The sequence below is a fragment of the Bombyx mori genome, chromosome 27 (assembly GCF_030269925.1).
Source record: "Bombyx mori chromosome 27, ASM3026992v2".
NCBI classification, from domain to species: Eukaryota; Metazoa; Arthropoda; class Insecta; order Lepidoptera; family Bombycidae; genus Bombyx; species Bombyx mori.
The window spans coordinates 9764884-9792686 of NC_085133.1; the positions used below are offsets into that span (position 1 = coordinate 9764884).

The 27803-nt window shown below is 36.8% G+C and overlaps 2 protein-coding genes across 4 annotated transcripts in view; one reads left to right on the plus strand and one right to left on the minus strand.

The window, feature by feature from the left end:
* Window positions 1–20215, plus strand: LOC101744838 (facilitated trehalose transporter Tret1). Its single transcript, XM_004926014.5, has 3 exons — window positions 1–331; window positions 6482–6617; window positions 13531–20215. Exons 1-3 carry the CDS (start codon window positions 293–295, stop codon window positions 14829–14831), a joined length of 1476 nt encoding a protein of 491 aa, XP_004926071.2. The 5' UTR covers window positions 1–292; the 3' UTR covers window positions 14832–20215.
* LOC101747207 (uncharacterized) overlaps window positions 16421–27803 on the minus strand; it is a 41203-nt gene continuing 29820 nt past the window's right edge. For 2 of the 3 annotated variants that reach the window (XM_038020798.2, XM_062676640.1), the window contains exons 22-23: window positions 21901–27626; window positions 16421–21858 (exon numbers count right to left, since the gene is read on the minus strand). The gene's annotated coding sequence lies outside the window, so the exon portion shown is untranslated. Of the gene's footprint in view, window positions 27627–27803 lie in introns of all 3 variants that reach the window. The other variant, XM_038020797.2, reaches the window with a different exon arrangement.

Genomic DNA, 27803 nt, shown 5'->3' on the forward strand with positions numbered 1-27803 from the left:
TGAAATTCATTCCCGTTCAAGGCTAGGTCGAGAACGGCCGCGTCCTCACTCGACGGCTTAAGACTGAAATTTTTAAACATCGATTATATTTATTTACGTAAATCGATTTAAACGCCAAATTTGCTTCCCCTCACTAACTAATCGAGTCGATTTATTTTCGTGCTCAATAATCAGTATGGTTCGATAAGAATATGGTTTCGGTAATGCCTATCGTTTTTTTAATTAATTAACACACGGTCATTATTGTTATGTGAATTTTTTTAGTGTCGTTTTTTTTTTTAAATATAATAATATGGTTTTGGAAAAATGGATAACCCCTTTCAAGAGACAAGTAAGTGAATTTTACTATTTAAGTTTTCTCGGCTCAGTTTAGTGTTCAAAGTTCACAATAAAATACACATTAAAATCGATAGCGATGTGACTCCAGTTTACATATTAAAATGACGTATATAACAAAAAAATAAAATCGAAAAATAGTTAACGACCTTATGTTAATAACCATAAAGATAACTATACTAATTTATAAATCTACAGTGGTTTTTACGGATGTTCCGTTATAACTACTGAACAATGCATCGGATTGACTTGAAACTTGGTATCCATGTATTATAGAAAATACATGTACTTAATGCATAGGCTAATATTTACATATATGAGCGTTGGACTCCCTACACCAGTTGCGGGGGCGTTAATGATGAGAATCTTTGTGGGGGTGAGAAATAATAATGTTAATTTTAAATACTCAGCGAAGCGGACGAGTACAGCTAGTAAACTTATAATTTTGAATAAGCCAGGTTGAAATAAGAGTCTGTTAAGACGGCAAACTTTTACCTTGGACTTTTTATGTATTTTATTTGGGAGGCAGCGGCTTAGCTTGGCTTGGTTGACGGTAACCACTCACCATCAGGTGGGCCGTATGCTCGTCTGCCTACAAGGGCAATAAAAAAAAACGCGTATGTCTCCAGATACTCTCTGTCTCATAATAAGTGGTTAAAGTAATCCAAATGTTCGCTGAAGGACATATGATAGGCCTAAATATGTAATTTATATCGTATCCATATTCATTTTTTTAACAAACTTTTCTATCTTTTTCTTTTATGCATATGTATATACATATGTCTATATTTAGGAATACCTCAACGTAATTTTGATTTGATGAGAGCAATTTGAAAAATTGGCAAATTTGTAAATTAGCATCCTTATCAAGCACTGTTAGAGAACAATATAGTATTTTCATTACCATGACCCAGAGAGATAGTTCACTAAAAAAAAAATAAGGAAACATATTACTTTATTTTTACGTGCAGCCCGCTAACCTCCCACTGTTTTCAAGTTTTAAACTTTATTAAGGCGTCTCAATTAGATTTCTATGAAAAGTTAACATCATGGTTTGTTTTTTCACGAGATAGATAAGTGCCGACACCCATCTATTGTTACATAGACACTGGGTCCATACAGATAGCATCATGAATACCACTAGACGACCTGATTTCTTCCGCGTCCGAATTCTCAATTGCACGTATTGGACAACGACTATCACGCTCTTCAATCTGTCAAAAAATTGTGAGAAAGAAAAAGAGAAACCCACAAAACTTTCATAAATACAAATGAATACTCACATTTCGAGAACTCCCAGACACAGCCCACTGAGTTTCTCGCCGGATCTTCTCAGTGGGTCGCGTTTCCGATTAGGTGGTAGACTCTGCGAAGCACGGCTTTTGCTAGGGTTCGTGTTAGCAACGTCATCAGGTTTGAGCCCCGTGAGCTCACCTACAAACGTTAGGGTTACGCTGAAATAGCCCCTCAAGGCTCTCAGGTTAGGTAGGAAAAAAAAAAAAAAAAAAAAAGAAAAAAAAAAAAAAAAAAAAAAAAAAAAACCCTTTGAGTACAAGGATTAGTATCTACTGCGCTATCATTATCTCTGTCTGGAGCGAAATACTTCATTCCCATACGAAATATAAATTAGGTTCAAATCATTCGGTGACCTTGACCGCACGTCTTAAGGTTAACGACGCCATATACAGTAACGTGACGTCACACAAACGCAACTTTATGTAATAAAAAAAACACAACACACACACAAAAGAAAATCTGTGCCTTAATTTGAACTAGTGGTCCCGCAGTAGTCGAAATTCGACTATAATTAATTGGAATTGTAAGTTTGTACACTATTATGATTGTATTTTATACTTCTATAATCACTAATTTCGCCAAGGCTACTCTATAAAAATATTAACAAAGACAAACAATATTTAATCTCAATTTGACAACAGGCGTCAAGAACAAAAGTTTGACAATAAATAGTATGCATGCGTGTGTGCGTCAAATACATGGTATGTAGTGTGTGTAAAGTTTTCTTTATTGATTTAATGTATCTTTTATGCATTATTTAAAAAAGTATTAGCATTGTGCACTTCTTCTCTATGTTCTCTATAAGTGTGGAAAATGTCATACTCCTCCGTCCGCTCAAATTTCGTAAAAAGGTATACAACGTTTTTGCTTCACGTATTAATATATAGATTATTTAAATTTATAAGTTTGAACATTGCAAGTGGCACTCAAACTTTTTCGTTCCGTAAACTTCTTAATACGCAATCACTTGTTGTATTTCTAGTATGAACTTTGTGTTTATTTCGATGCGTCTACATCCTGACATAAGAAACTGTGTCTTCCCTCGGATATTTATAGGTTATATGTCTTATCGAGCCCCGTTTTCTATTTACTAGATCTGTCTCGTATAGAATTCGATGTGTAGTCTAGGCGATCTTGCTGTGGATCGATACTATATCAAATACCAAATTTTCATTTCATTTTAATTTTAGAATATTTGTTTTTAATACTCTTTCTCATTTCGGTTTGAAGGGCGGGGCAGCCGTCGTAACTATACTGAGACCTTAGAACTTATATCTCAAGGTGGGTGGCGCATTTACGTCGTAGATGTCTATGGGCTCCAGTAACCACTTAACACCAGGTGGGCTGTGAGCTCGTCCATCCATCTATGCAATAAAAAAAAAAAAAAAAAAAAATCGAAAAGATCGCTGCTATAAAAAACAAAAATGACCGAAACACTTCAATATCTTTGATCAGTCATTGACGTCATTTATTGTGTGACGGAAGTAAGCAGACGGCTGATAGATAAGATATATATACATAATATAATATATTTACATAATATCTAAGATATAAATATATAAGATAATACATTTTTATACGCATTATATTAACCACGTGTATGCACCGCCTATTAATATGACGGACATAATGAATCGTATGAACGAATCCATCTAATGCTGAGTGATCAACATCGCTGGTGGTAGGACCTCTTGTGAGTCCGCACGGGTAGGTACCACCTGTAACTATACTGGGACCTTAGAACTTATATCTCAAGGTGGGTGGCGCATTTACGTTGTAGATGTTTTTGGACTCGAGTAACCACTTAACACCAGGTGGGCTGTGAGTTCGTCCAGCCATGGCAACAAAAAAAATGGCAACCAGCCAATGCCAATCCTGGTTCAAGTTATAATGAAGTTTGGTAACGTGTTATTACAGCGACTTATAAAATTGCATTTATAATTGCATTACCTTGAGATCTTAATGCAGCAATTCGTGTCGAACCATTCTAACCGGTTTAAATGCACACAGTACCGTCAAATGTCCTGACCGCTAATTCTCATCAGTCAAGTACAAAGCATCAAATGAATTAAAACCGAAATCCGGGTAGGATTTACTGTCTCAAAGTTTAGGATGTTGAAAAATTTCGTGTTTACCCTAAACAGGTTTTTTTCCCTACCTATGCTGATAGCCTTGAGAGGCTATTTCAGCGTAACCTTAACTAGTAGGTAAGCTCACGGGGCTCAAACCTGACGATGTTGCTAACACGAACCCTAGCAAGAGCCGTGCTTCGCTCGTAAAACCCTTCGTCGCAAGCGACGGCCTAAACAGTCTAATGGTGTGATGTAAACAAAAGTGCATTGGACCTTGAAAATATATTCAGAACGGTATAATTAAAACATTTCAGTGTGCTTAGTATGAGCTTTTTAACGTTCTCGATACCGTAAAAGTTAACTCAAATTTGTATGGAGTTTGAATGTTTGCCTACGTTTGCCGCTAGGGGCGCTGTTCCAACTCCATACAAATCTGAGTTAACTTTTACGCCATTGAGAAATTAAAAACTCGGATTAATCACACAATATTGAGTACAGTACAATGAATAAATACCCTCCGGTATATTTTGTCTGTCTGATAATGAAAAAGAAATAGAGAAATTGATATTTAGCTATAACATAAATACGATAAATTTTTTTATTGCTATTTAACATGCCTGTATCTGCAAGTCTTTTACATGATTTATTGAAAAAAAAAAACGTTGTTTTTCGGAAATCCAAATAGTTCGGTCATCTTATCGGCATGATAATATATATTTTTAGTGACTATTTTATATCGATCAAAACTTTTTTCAATACTTTGTTATTGTCAACTATTTTCCCTCTTTTTCAACCATAATTTCGGAAAGGCATGACAGCTTCGTGGCAGAAATATGGCAGAATGGCGGTACTTACTCGATCGGTCTCACTCGCAAATATATACAATCCGATATCCGATACGTATTAATTATTACAAAATCTCTGATCGGCACTCATCATTGACCCTGTGTGACATATATCGAATGAAATCACGAATCGGCCATAAAGTTATTGATTTATATTATAATATCGAGCCAAGATAATCGCCTCTATAGTATTGTATGTAAAGGTTTCATTCTTATCAGATCGACTGAATTTACGATCTTTTGATTCTGATCAAGAAGTTATCTGACATTGAAAACGAAGTTTAGTGACATATTCGTCGACAATTTTATTACATAATTTTTTTATATCATCATCCTCAAATGTTTTCCGATAGTATATCTTGGTTTTACGTAGACCCAACTGCGGGATTAACCGACTAACTTATTGTAGCAGATTTTTAACTGTTCTTACGACAGTAAAAAAATTATAAAGGTCGTAGGGAGACGAGCACACCGCCCACCTGATGGTGAGTGGTAGCCGTCGCTCATGAATGGAAAGTTGGGTTCAATTCGATAGGATAATACCATATGCAGTTGGATAACGAACAAGCGAATGTTCGCACTTTTTTGTTTATTACGTAGACAGGTAAATAGCGTCAACAAACAGGTAAATAGGTTAATAGAGTCACCCAATTTTTTTTTTTATTGTTTAGATGAGTGTATGAGCTCACAGCCCACCTGGAGTTAAGTGGTTACTGGAGCCCATAGACATCTACAACGTAAATGCGCCACCCACCTTGAGATATAAGTTCTAAGGTCTCAAGTATACAACGGCTACCCCACACTTCAAACCGAAACGCATTACTGCTTCACGGCAGAAATAGGCAGGGCGGTGGTGGGGGCACCTACCCGTGCTGACTAACAAGAGGTCCTACCACCAGTAATTTTTCGGGCTGCGGGCAAGGACCTCCTACGAGGTATGCGCCGCGTAGTTCACGGGTGCCCTACGCGGTGCACTGAACTAGTTATATCGATTTCTGTTACTAAGCGCCCGGATTGCCTAACTTTGCCTTCTTTTGTTCAGCGGTAGGCAGCGGCTTGGCTCTGCCCCTGGCATTGCTGAAGTCCATGGGCGACGGTAACCACTCACCATCAGGTGGGCCGTATGCTCATCTGTCTATAAGGGCAATAAAAAACATTAAAAAAATGTATGTTTTTGTCATCAAGGTCTCTCAGAAATTGATTCCTTCTCAGTATCTTCGGACTCGTTTTTCCCAGAATCTACTAGATATTCCGGCGATTTAGTAACAGAAATCTATATAATTACTTCAGTGGGCCACGTAAGGCACCGGTGACCTACTTTGCAATCAAAGGGTTAAGTATTTCAATAGAAAAATTGTAAGCTGTCTGCGGGATTTGAGTACCGGCACAGTCGCATCGTATTGGATACTCCTTGCGTCATAACCTGTAGGCCACGGCGACTGTGACGAAGTCAAATTCTTATACGAATGCAAAATTGTATCGTGATTTAAGTTTTCATATTTTTTTATTTTTTATTGCTTAGATGGGAGGACGAGCTCACAGCCCACCTGGTGTTATGTGGTTACTGGAGCCCATAGACATCTACAACGTAAATGCGCCACCCACCATGAGATATAAGTTCTAATGTCTCAGTATAGTTACAACGGCTACCCCACCCTTCGAACCGAAACGCATTACTGCTTCACGGCGGAAATAGGCGGGGTAGTGGTACCTACCCGTGCGGATTCCCAAGAGGTCCTGCCACCAGTATTTACAGTTGAGGCTTAGTAAGTCTTTTAACGTTCTCGATAGCGTAAAAGTTAACTCAAACTTGTATGGAGTCTGAACAGCGCCTCTAGCGGCAAACGCAGGCAAACGTTCCAACTCCATACAAACTTCAGTTAACTTTTACGGTAAAACGACTCGCACTAAGCACACTTGTCTCGCTTACAGTGTTTCGTGGTCGCTGGCGTGTCTCTGAACATGTCGCAGCTTGGAATGGTGTTTGGATACGCTGCCATTCTCGTGCCACAGCTGCGAAAGTCGGACTCGCTCATACCAATCGATGAAGCCTCCGAATCTTGGGTCGGTGAGTACACAAAACTGATTCGTGCCGATTACAACCGCAAGGAATTTGGTATAAACTGAAACTTGAAACGTCCTACCTTTTTTTTATTGCTTAGGTAGGTGGACTGCCCACATGATGTTAAGTGGTTACTGGAGCCTAACGCAAATGCCCCACCCGTCTTGAGATATAAGTTCTAAGGTCACAGTATAGTTACAACGGCTGCCCCACCCTTCAAACCGAAACGCATTACTGCTTTACGGCGGAAATAGGCGGGGCGGTGGTACCTGCCTGCAGGGACTCACAAGAGATCCTACCACCAGTAATTACGCAAATTATAATTTTGTGGGTTTGATTTTTATTACACGATGTTATTCCTTCACCGTGGAAGTCAATCGTGAACATTTGTTTAGTACGTATTTCATTAGAAAAATTGATACCCGCCTGGGGGATTCGAACACATGCATCGGATGTCTTATCCATTAGGCCACGACGACTAATTTTCACCATATCCAAACTAATGCGAGTACTATTTAAATTTATTTATAGGTAATAAGTTAATCGTTATACAACCGCTACAACCCCGATAACTAGTACCTATAAGGAACAAGCAGCGGCTTGGCTCTGCCCCTGACATTGCTGAAGTCCATGGGCGACGGTAACCACTCACCATCAGGTGGGCCGTATGCTCGTCTGCCTACAAGGGCAACAAAAAAAAAAATTAAAAAAAAAAAAAAAAAAAAAAAAAACAAGAGCTTTATTGATAGGGAATCCAATCTCTACGTATTTGAAACATAGCCTTTGGTGTCCCAAATCGACGTTTTGTTGCAAAAGTTTTAGCAACCGTCGCTACCAGATCAAGGAAATAACTCCATTGCAAATTATTTCTTTAGCTTAACGCTATAGAGGTCGTATCTGAATACTGACTACAAAATAAATGCGTCTGTTTTTTTTTCTTTGTGTCTGACAAACACGCAGGTTTCCAAATTATTTCTCAAGGTCGTTCGCCAACGTCGAATTCAGACGAAAGATCTCGAAAATTACGTGTTCTGAATTAAATGAAAATTTCCTCCTTTTGAAGTGTCCGAAATTAGTTAAAAAAATATCTTGTCTATTACGTTTTCTTACTATCCTACTATTTAGTAAAATTTATGTAATAAAAAATAAGTAATAAAAATCATATATGTGCGTAGACATAAAAAAGGCCGTAAAAAAATTATTTTAATTCAGGTATTACTTACAAAGCTGGAAGAACCTTTGAGCCAAAAGCAATCCGTCCATCCCTAAAAAAAACCTTTGTCCCGGACGTTGGACACGTTCATAAGCGACATCGAACATTTACCATCGGAGAATGTGTTATTCCGCTATCAAAAAACATATAAATGAGACCACACTTATCACTAACCGAGCTTAGTAAATCTTTCTTCTTTCTTTATATATAAAAATGAATTGCTGTTCGTTAGTCTCGCTAAAACTCGAGAACGGCTGGACCGATTTGGCTAATTTTGGTCTTGAGTTATATATGAAAATTCTCGGAATTAAATAAAAATAACAATTTTGTTTTCCTTTGATGTGTACCCCGTCGGACGGATTACTTTTGTTTGTTTTAAGTTTATTTTATACAAAAGTTTAGGTCTTTTATTTATCGATTGAGGCACTACGAAGTCTGCCGGGTCCGCTAGTAAATAAATAAATACCTGTTGCCCTTTGCAAAGGACTTTTTTTTACTTGTTTTTTTTTTTCTCTCTTAGCCTTATGTAAAGGACTGTGCTGAGCGACCATGTCTCAGTGCTAAATAGATACTATTATTATAGATATTTATCCATAATTCGGTCCTTCCTTTCCTTTTGTTTGTTTTAAGTTTATTTTATACTAATTTTTAGGTATTTTGTTTATCGATTGAGGCCCTACGAAGTCTGCCGTGTCATTTGGGTTGCAGACATACGTAGCTTGTGTCATCTTCGTTCATCTGTGAAGAATTTTAAACTCAATATTTTCTGCAAGTCATTCTAACTAGAACTAAATTTTAGAACAAGCAATAAAATAAGCTAAACACGATTCTCATAATAATATAAGTTCCGTTTATAGGTACTACACCGTGAATAATAATTACATCGCGTGATACAAACTTAGAAAACAATAAAAACAATAGGTACATTATTCAATATTTTTTTATTGCTTAGATGCGTGGACTAGCTCATACCCCACCTGATGTTAAGTGGTTACTGAAGCCCATAGACATATACAACGTAAATGCGCCACCCACCTTGAGATATAAGTTCTAAGGTCTCAATATAGTTACAACGGCTGCCCCACCCTTCAAGCCGAAACGCATTACTGCTTCACGGCAGAAATAGGCAGGGTGATGGTACCTACCCGTGCGGACTCACAAGAGGTCCTACCACCAGTTTGTTTTAGAACCTTCGATTAGATGTGTGGTCAATACCGTTTTTACTATAAGGACAGACGGGGCCCGTGTCCAGGGCCCCCATTCTCAGGGGGCCCTGAAAGACCGACAATTTCTCTCACACGTTTATTCTCAAAACATTTTTGTCGGGCACATTACACTTTTTTCACAAATCAGTAATCAGAAGATATTTACAAGGAATATACTATGCCTATAATAGAAGATTTTGCTCAACAGAGATCCCGAAAGAAACCGTTATCGGAATCGCAACCAAAAAACCAGCAGCATTCTAATATCATTAATGACATATTATATCATACTATATGTCATTACCTTTAATAAATGGTCATACTCAGTATTGTTAAAAATGTTATTATAATTCGCTTTTTTTACTTTCCAAAAGGACCTCAAATTCTTGTGTGCCCAAGGGCCCCATCCTAGTTTAAGACGTCCCTGTGTGTGGTAAGACCTCTTATGAGTCCGCACGGGTGGGTACCACCACCCTGCCAATTTCTGCCGTGAAGCAGTAATGCGTTTCGGTTTGAAGGGTGGGGCAGCCGTTGTAACTATACTTGAGACCTTAGAACTTATATCTCAAGGTGGGTGGCGCATTTACGTTGTGGATGTCTATGGGCTCCAGTAACTACTTAACACCAGGTGGGCTGTGAGCTCGCCCACGCAAAAAAGATGTTAGTAGAATTATTTTGTCCGTGCAGTTTGGGTCATAAAAAATCGGAGCGGTGAAGCGAGTATTTCGCTCTCTCTTCCACTCACGAGCCTTATGGACGGGCATAGTGATGCACATTATTGTTATCGATAAGCCTTATCGATAGTGTATTTAGTTTTGTCATTTTGTGGGTTAGTGATAAAAATGAAAGAAAAAATCACTACCTAATCGAACACTTACACCACATATCGCCGCAGCAAATTAACGAGAACGGCAGAAATTAACATTTTGTAACTTTTCGGGATCTATTCTTATTTCAGTGACAAATTTTAACACATTGTTGATAAGAACACGTGCAAATATTATTTGGAATAATTTCTGCCGTTTTGATACAAAACAAAGGAGTAGCCATTGTGTCACTAAAGAAATTCAGAGAACGAATGCATAAAAACACATTTCTCCTCGACATAATGTGCTATAATTTTCAGGTAAGTAAGTACAAATGACTCATAACATAACAATGTCTCACCATTTTTCGTATACCTCATTCGATGACTCATTTGTTTTTATCGATAACGGCGTTGCGCCCGCGCAACATGCTCACCGCCCTAGCCGGGCTATGTTTCATGACCCAAACTGCACGGACAAAATAATTCTACTATAGTTACGCTAATCTTTATTATAAAAAAAAATATTAATTAGTTTTTGTCACTGTCACAAGCAGCAGGTGCAATAATTTCGTACAGAAAAATTACAATATTGTTTTCAATGTTTACTTTACCTCTATTTGAACTACAACAGCAAACACAGCTGCAATTTTACAATGTCGTCGATTGTGGATAAACAAATAAAAGTACTTTTTTTGTCAAATGATCCTTCATGAACGCTTTCAGACATTACTTTACTGCTGATGCACGTTGCATTATCCCAATAAGACGAATCGGTTGGAAATTCGGTACTTGATGTTTTAAAAATTATATTTACGTTACAAAATAAAAGAAAAACACATTCCACAAACAGATCCCGCTAATTCTGGTCTTCTTCCTGTTGTCCATCTGTTCTGTACGCCAAGCAAGAAAATCTATCGAATTCGTAATCTAAATGTATCGAGTTGTCGATACGAAAACGGATCGTTACATTAGATGGTAGTACTCGATAGCCAGCCTTCGAGAGATTTACGTTACCTAACCCATGCATCAGCCCGCTGAGTTTCTCGCCGGATCTTCTCAGCGGGTTGCAATTCGGATCCGGTAGTAGATTCATTCGCGAAGCAATTGCTCTTGAGTTGTTAGGTCTCCTTCGGAGGCGCTCGGGCAGTTGTTGGCAAATCCCATCCCTCCTGGCCGAGCCTTTGCTCGCCCAACTGTCCTGGTGAAGCTGGAAAGGCCTCCGGGCCACCAGTAATTATAGTTATTTCAGATCTTGGAACCCATCGGAATTTTGAGGTCAGATGGGAAAAGGCCCGATGGAGTCACGCTGATTCCATGGTCAGTTGGTAGGTGCCTGGTATGGGATGCTACTTGTGTGGATACTGTGGCTCCCTGTCATTTAGATGGTACTTCGTCCCGCCCCGGTTCAGCTGCAGCTTCAGCAGAAATTACAAAAAAGCGGAAGTATTCGGGTTTGGGGTCTTCTTATTCTTTTTTGCCTTTCGCGGTTGAGACGATGGGCCCTTGGGGCCCTGAAGCAAAGAAATTTTTAACAGAAATCTCCAAACGCTTGAAGGAAGTTACACATGATGCTAAGGCTGGCTGGTACTTTGCACAGAGAGTGAGTCTGGCTGTCCAACGAGGCAACGTAGCCAGTATCTTGGGGACTGTGCCTCCTTCAAGCGCGTTGGAAGATCTGTTCTACTGTGTGGGTTGAGTTAAAAAAAAAAAAGTTATTTCAGATTATAGGGAGAACTATAAAATAAATTCATATTAAACGCATTAAAAAAACGTAATATGTAGTTTACATGATACCTAACAGTATGCAATATAAATTAATGGGAGGATCCGAAACGACCAGTGTGCTTATTGCGAGTTTTTAACGTTCTCGATAGTGTAAAAGTTAACTCGAATGTTTCGTTACGTTTTGTGATCATTGACCTTCGATTAAACTCCTCAGTCGATCTTTTCGTCGAAATATAAGCGTTACTTGCATTTTATAATTAAAATTGTAAACTAATGTGTAATTTTTTTTTGTTTTAAATTAATGAACTACTCACACATTTAAAGCGTTAATAGATTGTTTAATTTAGTGACTTTTAATGAATTTTGAAGGTTGCGTTCTGAAATACAAGTATAATGTAGGAAGTCAACGGATAGTTTTCCATAAAAAAAAACAATAATCCTTTTTTTGTTATTTTCCGTTTGCCTGGAACAGAGATTATAATCGCCCATTGTAACGACTGTTAAATAATTTAATATTTTCTTAATGTTTTTTTTTGGTGTTGGTATAATAAATCAAACTGTTTTGAATACTATATATAATAACCTAGGATACTCATTCTCCTGCCCTTCTGCAAGTCACTAGAGGTCGGCGCAATATGTTTTCTCCTTCCATACTCCTCTATCATATACCATTTCTACGCTCACTCCCCTCTTACACATATGGACTTTCGCGCAATCCATCCATTTTTTCTTAGGTCTACCTCTTCCTCTAAAGCCTTCCACATTCATAGTCAAAGCTCTCTTAAAAATCTCATTGTCAATTCGTCTCATCATATGTCCATACCATCCCAAACGCGCACTTCTCAACTTTCTGTCACAGATGCCACTTTCAGACTTCCTCTGACATATTCATTCCATATTATATCCATTCATGTTACGAATACTATAAGGATACTTAATAAACAGGATTATTGGTAATTCGATTTATTCCGGCCAGGATAAGATCCTCCTCCATCTTGCATCATGTTCCTCAGTACTGAAGATCGTGACCCTTACCGAGCCCTATTGTTCGGACTATGTAAATAATGGTATTTCGTGCCCTCTGCGCAGTGCATAGCGACATTTATGTTGGAGTCCAATGTCGTCTTAATTTGATCAGACCAGCGCATGTGACTACGCCCCCTTGGCCTCTTTCCTTTCATTTTGCCCATGATTAGTAGTTTTTAGAGATCATCAACCTTCTTCCTCGCAACGTGACCGAAAAACTCGAAATTATAATTTGCGTAATTACTGGTGGTAGGACCTCTTGTGATTCCGCGCGGGTGGGTACCACCACCCTGCCTATTTCTGCCGTGAAGCAGTAATGCGTTTCGGTTTGAAGGGTGGGGCAGCCGTTGTAACTATACTTGAGACCTTAGAACTTATATCTCACGGTGGGTGGCGCATTTACGTTGTAGATGTCTATGGGCTCCAGTAACCACTTATTACCAGGTGGGCTGTGAGCTCGTCCACCCATCTAAACAATAAAAAAAAGCCACGTAGGCAAGTGATGGAAAGTCTTGTAGAGACGCCCAGTTCTTCCAGGATCTATGCGTTGGTCCGATATGCCATCCAGGGAATTCGCATCATCTTCCTCTAGCACGACATAGGATGGAAGGGCAAAAATGCTATAGATTTAACCCCCTCAATCTATGGACGAAAGTTGGGACCTAAAAGTAATCCTGTAGGTTATAAACGAAAATTTGGTTCTCTCTGGTCTTCGCGAGTCACAGACACAAGAAATTGTTAAAACTACATTAATCAGTCGATAAAGTTAACGAAAACTGTCTTCATATAATTCGGACATTTAGGTACATACAATTACAATATTTTTTACAAATGTTGATCGCTATGATATTTTATGCGAAAAATAAATGCTATTCTGTCCGTAGAAAGCCGTTCATTGCTCAGTAACGGAATAAATTTAACTTGATATTTTTCCTATTTCAGCTGCATTGCCTGGATTCGCTTTGGTGTTGGGAAACCTTGTGGTGCCACCGGTGATGGCTAAATTCGGAAGACGAATAGCCAATATCATCAGCATAGTGATCGTCTTAACTGGATGGATATCCATTACGTTATCTACAGGCCTCACGCTGCTCCTCATAGGAAGGTTCCTGCAAGGACTGTCCGTGGGCATGGGTTCGTGTCTCATTCCGATAATGATAGGCGAATACACAAGCTCAACGAGGAGGGGTCAATTCTCAATGTGCATGTCGGTTATAATGGGCTTAGGTACGTTAGCAGTCCACACTGTCGGATCCTATTACTCGTGGAAAATCACGGCCCTCGTGTGTTCAACAATAACGTTCTTCGATTTAATAATCGTCATATTATCACCGGAATCGCCGAGCTGGCTCGCGGCACAGGGAAGATACGACGAATGCAGAAGAGTGTTTAGATTACTAAGAACAATCGACGAAGAGGAGGAACTAGATAAAATGCTGGCGAAGAGTAAAGAGCTCGAAGATGCGAAGATCATCCGTACCGGTTTCATGGTTAAGGTCAAAGGAGGTTTTAGTTACATAAACAAAACAATAACTAGGAAGGAGTTTTACAAGCCAATCTTTATTATGGTTCATTTGTTTGCTATGGGCCAATGGGCTGGGATCAACGTCTTAGCGCCATTCACAGTTAACGTTATTGAAATCATCGTCGGTAAGGACGTGAACATTCCGCTAATTACCGTCGCTATCGACATACAAAGAATAATATCGTCTCTATTCGCAGTTTACATCATAAAACGTATAAAGAGGAGAACTATGCTGTTTTCCACGTTAGGTTTGAACGCTGCTGTGATCTTCGTTACGGCCGCATACGTCTACTTCAAATCCCGCGGTCAATTGCCCTTCGACCATCCAATGATCGGGATAACTCTGATACTAATTCACATGCTCTCGGTAGCGACGGGCTCTCTGCCTTTACCCTATACGATAGCGGGCGAAATCTTCCCTCTGGAATACAGGAGTCTGTCGAGCGGGATAAGCGCTGTATTCTGTTCGATAAACATTTTTGTTTCCATCAAAACCTTACCGTATTTATTTAAAACGATTGGAATGCACGGAGCTTATTGCCTGTACGGCGTAATACTGGTCTATTGCTTGACCATAGCCTGGTTCTTCCTGCCAGAGACGAAGGATAGGACGCTGCAAGACATTGAGAACGAGTTCAGGGGGAAAGTGACGTATCCTGAGGATTTGAAGTCGGCGGAACCGTTGACGGTCTGGAAGAGTAATGAGGAGAAAGCTTAGATCCTACTGTGATGGATACAAATAAAACATAACAATATTTTAAGATGACGTACTTAAATTGTCATTATGAAGAAAACTAGGAACTTTTCTATGGGAAAGTTGCCGTAAAAGTATTCACAGTGAAAGCCATTGAAATATCCGTGACGTAGCGTGTGAGACACGCGGCGTACTCATATCGAGTTTCACGAATATGGTACTATTTATGCATAAACAATGTTTATTATTAATCTATCATAAGTTTACTTAAGTGTGACAGATGTCAAGTTATGTGATAAAATATGTTTATGTTAATTATTTAACTGTGTACTTAAAATAATTTAAAGTAATACTAGCACTTACAATTTAAGTAATCACTTAAACAGAGTTAAAACTTAAAAAGAGTTTTTTGACTGGTGGTAGGACGTCTTCTGAGTCCGCACGGGTAGGTACCACCACCCTGCCTATTGCTGCCGTGAAGCAGTAATGCGTTTCGGTTTGAAGGGTAGGGCAGCCGTTGAACTATACTGACCTTAGAACTTATCTCAAGGTGGGTGGCGCATTTACGTTGTATATGTCTATGGGCTCCAGTAACCACTTAACCAAGGGGGCTGTGAGCTCGTCCACCCATCAAAGCAATAAAAAAAAAAAGGATATTTTGCCGTTTTAATTATTCCAAACAGATAACGAGTATACAGTTTGGTAGGTGTATTGCGTATATGGACAAGCTCATGGGTGTTTTGGTGTTCTCCTTGAACCACCAGAATAACAGCCGCATTAGTGAACGTCTGCAATACCAGGGGCAGAGCCAAGCCGCTGCCTACCGTCAATTACTCGCCACAAGCCTCGTTTGAAGAAGGATATGTCATGGCGCTCGGGAAACACCGTGGAGGGGAGCTCATTCCAAAGCCGGATGGTACGTGGCAAAAAAGATCTCTGGAAACGCACTGTGGACGAACACAGCGGCTCCAAGTAGTATAGATGAACTCTACTCCGGTGGCGGGCGGTGCCATGATAAAAACGAGATGATGTGATCATCTCAAACAATTCCTCAGAGCATGCACTTTCTTAGCTTTATGAGTAGAAAGGTTATTTTAATAATATCCTGAAAAGCACCCCACGCTTTTTTACAATAAAAACATTTTTTCTCAAATTATTTTTAATTCAAATTTATAAAAAATTATTTTCTATTTTTTAATTGGATTTTCTATAAACGCGTGTTCTGTTAGTTTTTTAAACTATTATTTATTTTTAATTTTTTAGTTGAATTTCAATTTTTTCAATATATTTTTTTCGAGTTAATCCGACCTTTTGAAGGTGGTCAAAATCATGTTCAAAGATTCCGTTACAAAAATACATACATACGTCTGAAGCTAATAAAAGCTTATTAAAAAGCACACGCCTTCGTTTCAATAGGCTATTGGCTTTTTTAGGGTGTAAGTATCGAGTAAGGTCTACAGACCTAGCTTCTCAGCAGACGGATGCGTAGAATGAGCGAACTGACGAGTAACATTATTAACTGAGATCAGAGTCCACGAACCGAGGTTTCCATCGAAACTATACTCCACACATCCAAACGCAAAATTCAAAGGATATAAATAAAACGACACAAACAATATTTATAGTTATACATTTTTACATAATTTTTTTTTTTCAAATAATACAGGCGGTTACATAATAAGAAATAAATAGTATAATAAATCATCGGATTCATTCGTAGTTTGTGATGTAAAAATTATCACATTACATACGCATATATTACTGTACAGTAGGGTAAAATTAACGAAGCCACGATACAAATGTAGTAAAAAATGATTTTGGTTTTTTTTTTTTAGAACGCTGTTAAGACATCAGTTTCGGTTAATGCTCGTAGTCAATCGTGAATTAAGAATGGCGTTTGTGACACGTTAATGTTTATATTGAATGTCGGTTGGGTCCAGCTTGGTCACTCTTGAAGTCGGTCATCATAATCAACAGCCATGAGCAACTGTCCCACTTTTGGACAGTCCCACTGTACAACAGTTCCAATGCTAGGCAGTCCCACTGCTGGACAGTCTCAATGCTGGAAAGTCCCACTGCCGGGTAGCCTCAATGCTGTACAGTCCCACTTATGGACAATCGTCTTCAAATACTCGTCACTGAGCACGATCACCAGCTCTTCTCGTGCAGTCCTCGCCGCGTCTGTCAACGGTTGGCAGTTTTTTTTATGATTGAAGGATTACTGGTGGCCCGGAGGCCTTTCCAATTTTACCAGGACAGCTGGGCGAGCAAAGGCGCAGCCAGGAGGGGTGGAATTAGCTGCCCGGGCGCCTTCAAAGGAGACCTAACAGCTCACGAGCAGCTGTTAGGTGAATGAATCTACTACCGGATCGGAATCGCGACCCGCTGAGGGTTGGAAGTATCTCACGAGCGCGAAGAGTCAACTTTTGATGAAGTTATTTTTAAACCCAATAAGTTTAACAGCACGAACTTCTTAAGACTACGGTTATTTGGTTTTCATATAACCAGTCATAGAATTAATTTTAACTTTCAATAAGCATGTTGATTGTAATGAAATTCGAATTGATACTCCCAATGTACCTACTTAATCTATTAGTAGATACGCCACGTCACAGACGCGGAAGGATACCGACACAGAAAACTTAACATGTTCTTCGACCAAAACTAATATCTTAACCGTCATGTCAATTAACATGTTATTGATAATAAAATTCACATCTTCTATGACGAAAACGTGTCAATCGTTGTGTAGAAAATGTAGTAAATGTTTTATATATTACTTTTTAGTGTGCGTACAAAAGTTATAACATCATTTTGTGCTTTATGTTGTATTGTAATAGTAGATAAATTACAATGGACGACTAAAACCCGTACGTTATATGCTATTTCTAGTAAAAAATTTTTTTTACTAAAAATACCTTTTATTTTTTGGAATTAATTTATCATTTTACATCCTGTTTAAACTTTAATACATGCAAAGTTCATAATGCGAGATTAACAGAAAGCTTTATAATCAAACTTTGTAAATTATCTACGACTTACAAAACGTATGTATAAAAATATGTTGTGAGAAATATTAATTATAAATGATAAAAGTGAGTAATTTGATTTTCAAAATAACAAAAAAAAAAAGTATCCGTAATATCAGTCTGTTGTGTAAAATTGTAATGCTAATTTAAAAAAAAAACTGGAATGCGAAGAATCATATAACGAGGAAGTATTAATATATTGGCACAGTACATTTAAAAGGCGGTAATATTAAAAAACACATTGGCGCGTGCACAGATTGCACACAAATTAATATTTATGGTATTTTATCCTATTTAACCATAGACTACATAAAGTCTATATTTAGGACCATAGACTATATTTAGGACACGGTAATAAAAAAAACCAGGCCCATCCCTGATCACTAAAGCCATACTATTTCGATTGACAGTTTTGCAAATTTTTTTAACTTGAAATTTGCAAAACTATGCACACTTTTGTTTTTACAGTTTAAGATCCACAGAAATAAATATACACATAATCGAAATTAACATAAATATTATGTATTTAAATCTGGCGTACAACACGGAACATCGAATACAAAATCTATAAGTCGTATTTTGACTAACATTTGCAATTCATCGTCTAAAATAAAAAATAAAAAAAACTACTCGATAATGAGACAGACATAGATCTACACATAGAGTTACTATTCTAACTGGAGTGCTTACTTCGTTTGACATAAAAACTAAAAATATACTTTATCTCTATGGCTTAAAGTTTATTTTTAAATAGCAAAAGATGTAAGGAAAAACGGTCTGAAAAGAGAATGATTATTAAGTGGTGGTGTCCCTCTCGCACATTTTACAAACAAAAAGCAGTGTTGCTAGCTTAGAGGATTTTCCATAAAATCTCGGAATTTGGACCCCGTCTTCGTTATCAAAAATGGCTTTTAGTGGTTAGTGGATTTTTTAGTAGCTTGGGTGTTGTTGAAAATTATCGAAAAGTTTAAAATCAATCCACTTTACAGGATTTTAAACATTTTATGACAATAATATATCTAAATACATATTATTTAAACGAAGTGACTTAAACTTAACTAGAAAATGTTGCGAGAATTTAGAATTTCCATCAACGTCAAAAATTAAATTGGTTCAAAATAAACGTACAAAGTTATGGTGAAATTAGTTTCTGATGATGACAATTTATTAAAATAAATTATATAAGAAGTATTGATTATATGATATATATTGATTTTTAATAGAACATCATATATTAATAAAGCTTATTAACAAAAAAATTATTGTTCTATGTTAATAAGAACTCTGTTTAATGGAAAATTTAATGGTAGGTACGTAGATTTCTGATGGTTTTCATGTTGAATTTGGTGGGAAGCCAGATTAATTGTTGGCATCACCGAAAAAGAGCTATGAATGGATTAAAAGAAAAATGGCGTCTATTTACGTTTGTAGTGCGAAGTTAAAATGGCACTGATACAGCTTGTGGCTTGTTTTTTTTTCGAAAATCGTGAAAGTTTCCGTGTAATCATGGTGAACACTTTTAATGTAAGTGGTTTTAAGCGAGAATCGTCTCCAGTTTGTGGAATATCCTTCCATATGTCAGATTCATTGATAAATTTTTACTAGTGTGAGCATATATTTTTAAAATGTGAGATATTTTTTCTCATTATAATATTTAATACCATTTGTCTTGTAAATTGTACTTAATCTATGTCATATACTAAATTTGAAAAAACAATCGTGAAAACTATAATTTTGCAATGTATTTTTCATTTTATAAGAGCCATCACGTGGTATTTTTTGAACTTTTTTTATTGTATTGAATAGCGTCGCACGGAAGCATGTATATCATTTGCCTGACGTTAAGCGAACGAGTAGGATCTTCTAGTAAATATGACGTTGGAATTTCTGGAAAATGTCCTATATAAAGGTCAAACAAGAAGAATCAAGTACTCAAACGCAAGAAATAAAAAATACCCCGAGAAAAGCAAAATTACGACAAGATGTTAAGGTATTGAAACAAAAACTTAAAAGTCGCGAAATAGTGATTGTAAATATAAAGTCGATTTTAGATTTATTAAAGAAAAATGGCGATTTTTAATTGAATTGAAATTTAAATTGCGAAATTTTAATGATACTCATGGTCCACTTAGATATTGATTAAAATAAATTATGTATTTCGTTGAAAAAAAAGAATTTACTTAAAATAGAGGAAATGTTATATTATAAGACTACAGAAAATTAACTGAACTTAATAATAATAATATGTATAACCAATATTTTGTAAATAGAGATCAAGTACTATGTGTATCGTGTTATGTGTATTGACTTGTCATTTAAGAGTTATTTAATTGTCTACATATAACAAATAAATGAATTTCAGTTCATTTCATTTTATTACCCATTGTGTTTTATTTCCTAAAATGTAACTAGTAGACTTAATATACACGTGTCATTAAAATAGCACAGAAGTAAAAATACAAACAATTTTAAATCAATTGAAGATGTGAATGTAGGAAAAGAGCACCCGATACGCGCAGACCATGTGTGTTGCAGTGTCTCACTCAGTGTGTCAAATATTAATTTGCACGGCCCACTTAGCCAGTACATTAAAGTAGGAATTGCGTAATTAAGTTCAACATAATATATTATTTAAGTCGCGGTTGAGTATTCGGACGTTAAACACGAGTTTGAGGAAGTTTAAGTAATAGAACTGAGGTAATGATGTTTGTAATAAAACTCAGTGCTAGATTTTCGACAACGCAGCAATTTCCAAAAAAAACCGTCGAAAAAGTCACCATGACGACGAAGCAATGTTTAGAATTGAATTTACATAAATAAAAGGTTGCAAGCACGTGTTTTGTATTTACATAGGGTTACACAGAATTACTTAAGGTAAATTCAAAACTTATGCATGTGTATAATTTTGTCCTATAATTAAATTATATATGGTCACCACATTAGACAAGGACACCGCGACCAAAAAGTATTCTCTTTCGAGACCGATTTCTCGGCATTAGACAGCACTCCAGTTGTAGGTACTTATTAACTCCATGGATCTACATAATACATTTGACAGTTAGTTACGTCAGTTAGTTACGTCAATGTCAGTCGAAATACGAACTATAAATCCAGCGTATTGAGGATAGAGGTAAGGAGCACCATCTTGTATAGGGGAGAAGTAGAAAAAGTGTTCATTAGTAGTAACTCACCGACGAAAAACACTAGGGTAGGAAATAGAAATAATATGAACATAGCAGTTTTAACAGAGTGAAGTGTGGTAGTTTAAATCTTTCCACTGGCTACTGAGGCGCCATCTCAATTGGGTGTCCCTTTTAGCGGACACTTTTTATTTATTTATTTATTAAGTTGCACCGTGATCATTTATAGAAAACATTGACAAATTGACAAAAGTTCATGGCAGATGTCACCTCAATTATAGGTGATATCGACAGTGCATTAACAACAAAAATAAAAAAAATTATATAACTAAGATTATATAATTTTTTTATACATTGAGATGCTACTTCTTACTTCTACCCTCCATAATCCAGCGCTACATCTAAAATACATATACTTACACATTAATATGGCTGGCTTCATTTCGATAACAAAAATATTACTTTCATATTTGATTTAAACACATTTTATCAATTACTACACGATTCCAGAGGTATATCTTTATGTTCAAGTAAGCTCAATAATAAAATAATATAAAGTATTTGAGCCGATAAGGTTAAATATCAGTTTGTATATTCATGTTTTCGCACGATTTCGTTCGCGATGGTGTCCCGAAATTTTTTATTGTAAATACTTTGGTTACGTAAACGATCCAATATAATGGCGTTTTTTTAAGGATTTTATGAAATGTTTATATGTGTGTGAGTTCATGGCCCAACCAAAGCGTAAAGCGGTTATTGGGGCCGACAAGTATCACATTGCGAATAGCACGGTCCATTTTGAAACGTGAAGTCCAAGTATCAATTTTATAAGTACACCGTAAAAAAAAACCTTATCTTATGTTGACAGTCCGATCACTACACCTCCCCCCGCGCACTCCGCTTACCCTCGTCCGATCACTACACCTCCCCCCGCGCACTCCGCTTACCCTCGTCCGTTTGAACGATTCGGAAACCGAGCGCGTTACGATGATGACCCGAAAATACTTTTGTGGTATCAAAATCATAACAGTACTTAGACTTTCTCGATATTCGAGAGGCGAATGTCTTATAGAAACGATGCAATAACAAATTACATTCACATCCTTATACCTATGGAGAACGTAAGAACACGAGAAATGACATACAAGTCCATAACCGTAAGATCGTATGTGCGACACGTTGACAAAGTATTTGAGTCTCTATTTGCTTGTAACGAAAAATTATGTTGCATTAAAATACGAATCCGTATTATGTAACTTCAGAAAGTATGACGATGAGTAATGAGCTTCGATTAATTACCAACGAATTCGGCTAGTTTGTGGAAAATATCGATTATAAATAAGGGATCGGTATCGTGTAACCAAAACGTCAATATCAGCCAGCCTATAGACGTCCCCTGCTGGCTATGGATCTCCTACAAGGTTCGCCACAATGAGTGATCCTGCGCTGCCCACAGCCAGCGGATTCCAGCGATCAATAAGCGCGATCCCAGCTCTACCTTATAGGAGTTCTAACCACACTGTCTTCCGATGCGCGATAACGTTAATTACTTCAATTAATTTATAAATTAAATGAAATAATTATGAAATTATTAAAATGAGTACAATAAGTTGAAATAGAGTATTTAGTAGAATCATAAAAAACAAATAAGGTATAGTTAAGTTTCAAAATCAAACATACGACCTTATAGTTCACAACGACACGATTTTCTAAAACTACTCTTATTTGTTTTGGCGTATGCACGACAACGACAAAGCGTAATTCAATTCTGCTTAACAGAAACATAGGAAGGACATTGAAAAGAAGATTGGACATGAAACTGCCCGAAAATATAATAGTTTCACTGAAATACCAGACTTCGGAATTATTCGGAAATTTCCGAGGTGCAGCAATAGTTTAAAGAAAGACAAGAAAAGTAGAATTTTCAACGGAGAAAAAAGGATCAATATACGATCTGGAAACTACATACAAACATATTCGATATATCCCATATTACTACAATAATTAACTAAGCTAGACTAAGCCGTTAAACATATCAACGAATTGAGGAAACTACAAAAGTTACACTGGCCTTTGAGTTCTTAAGACAACAGTTCACTTTTCTCAGGTAAATAACTATGAATACAATAAATAGCGGTAAATAACGATATTTTTTCTCAGGTAATAGATAACGAACTTATACGATAGGGTCGCGGACGTGCATACGCCGAAATAACAAATCCTATGTACATTCATATCTTTGGTTGTTTCCATCCTGAGCGGGCCGTTCGCTAGGAAACCCTATCCTATAATAAGTATATCAAATTGGACTGGTAATACAATAATTCGGTTGAGTTCCAAAGGAAATACTACTCTATGTTTTACAGCAAAACGATCAAATTTACTTTTCAGACTGCATTTGACTTACGTGTTTATTTCTCGAAATGAAAACTTGCCTGTCGCTCTCCGGTCCACCAACAATAATTTTGCAAATAATACACGATCAATGAGAAATATATGTGTCAGAAATGCTAAATTTACCCGGGTATTACGTGTTTCAGTAGGTTAAGCTTTTGTATGGAACAAGAAAGAGTCTGAATGCAGAGACGATTTATTTACAGACTATATGGCTGATACATTGAAATACGTTGGTGAACATTCCTAGGAACGCATCGATACGGCCTACAAGAAACAAAAGCAAGGTTTATAATTTCTATCCTATTTTAAACTGTAAGACTGCTGGATAAGACGGTCAGAATGCTCGTATGTAGCGATGCGACTGTGTCGGTGTTTGAATCCCACAGGCTGGTACCAATTTTTCTAATGAATTACGTCCTTAACAAATGTTCCCGATTAACTTCCACTGTGAAGGTATAATATGATGCAATAAAAATTAAACCTGCAGCTTTTATCGTAATTACTGGTGGCAGGACTTCTTGTGAGCCCGCTCGGGTAGGTACCACCACCCTGACTATTTCTTCCGTGAAACACTAAATTAAAAAAAAAATACAATTCACGCAAATTCACGTTTCGCGTTTTAAACAGAAAAGACAGCTAACTATACAGGGTGTTTTTGACCGTTCCCGAGAATTAATACAGGGTGTATTATTCCGGTTCGAGATATTGAACACCGATTTATCGAGTCGTCTAATTCGTTTGCATATTTAATGAAATTCTACTTATAAATGGCTATCTGTTTCGAAGAAAATCGTAGACTAGGGGAGGCGCAAGGGATAGGCGATGTTAAGGAAGTTTAAATTGATTGTTGGCGGAACGACAGGAAAGTTCTATCGAGCGAGTATCATTGCTTATTGAACCGGCAGCCCGATTGATTTTTTTTTATGGCTTAGATAGGTGAACGACCTCACAGCCCACCTGGTGTTAAGGGGTTACTGGAGCCCATAGACATCTACGTAAATGCGCCACCCACCTTGAGACATAAGTTCTAAGGTCTCAGGTATTGTTACAACGGCTGCCCCACCCTTCAAACCGAAACGCATTACTGCTTCACGGCAGAAATAAGCAGGGTGGTGATACCTACCCGCGCGGACTCTCAAGAGGTCCTTCCACCACTTGAGAAAAGACATCAATCCTTATTTGAAATCAACATAAACACGTCATGTTTTTGCTTTCCTTCTATCCTACAATAGTTAACCACTACATATTCCTATACGTTTTCAATTATTATTATTATAAAAAAATACGTTCAGAATATTCTTCATATTAATTTTATTTTAACGCTTTTTAATTGAGGAAATTGATTAGTTTGATTATAAATTATTATTTAGATCAATAGATTGAGAAAGTATATTATGATCTTTTCTAGTTACGCGTTAAAAAGTTTCCAGTCCGAACACAGCCCGCTCTATACTAGCTCACTATACATTTTTATAAGTGAAAATGTCGAGTGACGCTTACGTAAGTCATAATAAGTTTTTAATGAACATTATTGAACTTAAAGGATTTTTTTTCTTAAATTTGGTATCGAAAAATATTCACCTTAAATAAACAGGCACGGATATATACATTCTTTTAGCAATTTACCTCGACACATTCACCCAAAAATAATTCACTAACCGATTTTGAAAAAAAAATTTGTAAAAAAACACATTTTAAATATTTTAATATACTTCACATAGGTACCTACACACTTATCGAACACACTATCCTTATAGCACGATACAGCGAAACCTAACTACATGCCACAGTCGGCATCGAACCGGCAACCTTCGTAATTGACAGACCATCTAACAAGCAGTCTCCGCGTGCACAAATCACATTAACAACTCTACAATACTGGACCAATTTAATTATAGGAAATTTGTTTTATCAACAACATCGTGTGAAATTTGCACTTTACGCTTATGATAACTTTTAGGTCGATTTTCCTTTGCATACGAAGCAAACTTTACATTATATAATACAAACGAGTATATTTAACTATGTATATACATTTCTTTAAATATAATTTAGTCAAATTTGATTCTTATCACCGAGTTTTAAGACATACATTCAATTGAAACGATTGGATTGGTTAAATGTTCTGTTTATATTGTATGAATCACTTTTTTTTTAAGTTGGGCATACAAACCTACCGCCATTCTGATGGAACAAACACTAATATCAGACTTTAGACGCAAAATTTTCTTTTTTCAAGGGATTTTATGACCTGGTAACTAAGACCTTTAGGTCGCGTCTTATTTCATTTAAATTCTTAGTTTTATGGAAAATGATAATATGGAGCGGATAAATTCATTTCAGAAGATGATTAATTTGAAACATTAATCAACTGGGATGAAATTAAATGATATGAGTTGAGATTATATGGGTCGAAATATCATCTCAGTAAAATGGTGGTCATTTACTGAGATTTTTTCAGTGGACTTTTTGGAGGATCCCGAGAAGTTACGTCCAACGGCTTTGTTACATTTTCTCGCATTTGTGCACTTTCACAGATATTAAACAGTTAATAAACCACCGTTATTACATATTTAAACCTGAAGAAGAAACACTAAATAGACAAAATAAAATAAATCACACAACTTCACTATTCGCGTTCCCGCCAAAAAGCCCAGACGGAAAATATGGCTTGTAAGGAAACACAGGAGAAACGGGGCTTAGTTTAAATAGTGTTAAATATTTGGATTCCTTGGTCATTACAGGACGAAGGAGATGGCGCTCATCTGCCATCGACTGGCCAATACTAAGATATCCCATCAGTCAGTTTTTAATGAATCCATTGAACGAATGAAATTTTGGTTCTGAACCTATTACTTAAACCAGTACGTATTGAAATCGGTATGAACGAAGCGACATTTTTGCAACTTCACAGGACATCCATTCAAAGTTTAAAATTTGGACAAAATGTCATAACAAAAATTTACATCAGCTGTTTGGGTAAACAAACAAATAAAAACTAAAATATACATACATATACGTGTGTGTATTTATATATTTATGTACTTATTTAACTGAAGTATTGCACGGTTAACTAAATGCTGTTAATATGGCCTCGATTTAAAAACTATAAATTATAATCATATCATTACCGCATTTGATATTTTGCGAATACAAAAATGTGTCTTGATCCTATACACATAAGAACGTTTATCGCTGGTTATAACGTTTTTTTTAAACTGAACAATATTCTAATGTACTGTCGATATTAATTAGAGGATGAAGGAAGTGGTCTATGACATGAGAATGTGACCCATCTGATTATTATTGGTCACCATAGCTTATAGTCTATGGTACTATAAAAGTGCCTTTAACATATATATTTATTTAATCCTGTAAAAAATGCTACATCTGCCTCATTATCAAAATGTAAGGCAAGGAATAACCTATGTAACAATCCTTCTAGTACTTTCGACGTAATCACACAACCACTTGACATAATATACAAAGCCGACGTATTGACTTTCGAACTTATATTCCAAACAAACGAACTGCCAAGAACGATCATTGAAATATAGTTCTTATAGCCGACAATCGAAAGTCGCAATTCCAACTAAAACGCGTATTGAGCATTCGATCCAATATAATCAAATTAATTACATAATACAATTTCGAATCGGAATTCTAGAACGTTTTTTTTTTCTTTGAATTGGTACAGTCCGAGTTGCAGCGGGCGTTTCAATATTTTTGTTTTTTTTTACATTCACACATTTTAGCAGAGTATTCATTTCGGCGGGATGATTATTGTATGTTTTTATTCAATTTGAGCATTGATTTAACAGTTGCAAATTGATAATTTCGCTAATTATACGGAATACGGAATAATTAAAAATCTTAAATACACATAAAAAATTACATACATTTTTTTTTACTATCACTTAAGAACGATATACACAAATCTATTCACATGTAGTATATACTTAGCACAAAGCTGGTCGCATGAGGACCGTCGATATTTTAAATAAATAAAAATTAAATAAAAAACGCTGACTCTTATGAACACGCCCGCCGTAACTCGCAACGCAGCTTCACAATACAAATGTAATCCTACTAAATAATGTTGACTATCGTTATGAGTAACTCTTAATACATCTGTTCTGGGAATATCGGCCACTTTAATTTGGCCGGCTCGTATGACGCGACATACACAACGCGGTGAGTATTCCAATCATTAAAATACCTTTCTTTAATTTTCGTGAGACGACTCCGTGAACCTGCAATTTACAAAATTATTATTATAAATTGTTGCTATAGGGGGCAGACGGGCGTACGGCCCAATTGATGATGAGTGGTTACCGTCGCCCATGGACATCAATATAGTCTCTCGCGGAGTAATCCCTTCAAAACTCGTTTGTAGATCTCGTCGTAACTGAGACGTACTGAGACCTTAG

What these genes read in the sequence shown, in the direction of transcription:
- LOC101744838 (XM_004926014.5), top strand. Translation starts at nt 293, where the DNA reads ATGGTTTTGGAAAAATGGATAACCCCTTTCAAGAGACAA. An exon ending in TAACCCCTTTCAAGAGACAA is followed by an intron (nt 332 to 6,481) that starts GTAAGTGAATTT and finishes TCTCGCTTACAG; the next exon opens with TGTTTCGTGGTCGCTGGCGT. An exon ending in AGCCTCCGAATCTTGGGTCG is followed by an intron (nt 6,618 to 13,530) that starts GTGAGTACACAA and finishes TTCCTATTTCAG; the next exon opens with CTGCATTGCCTGGATTCGCT.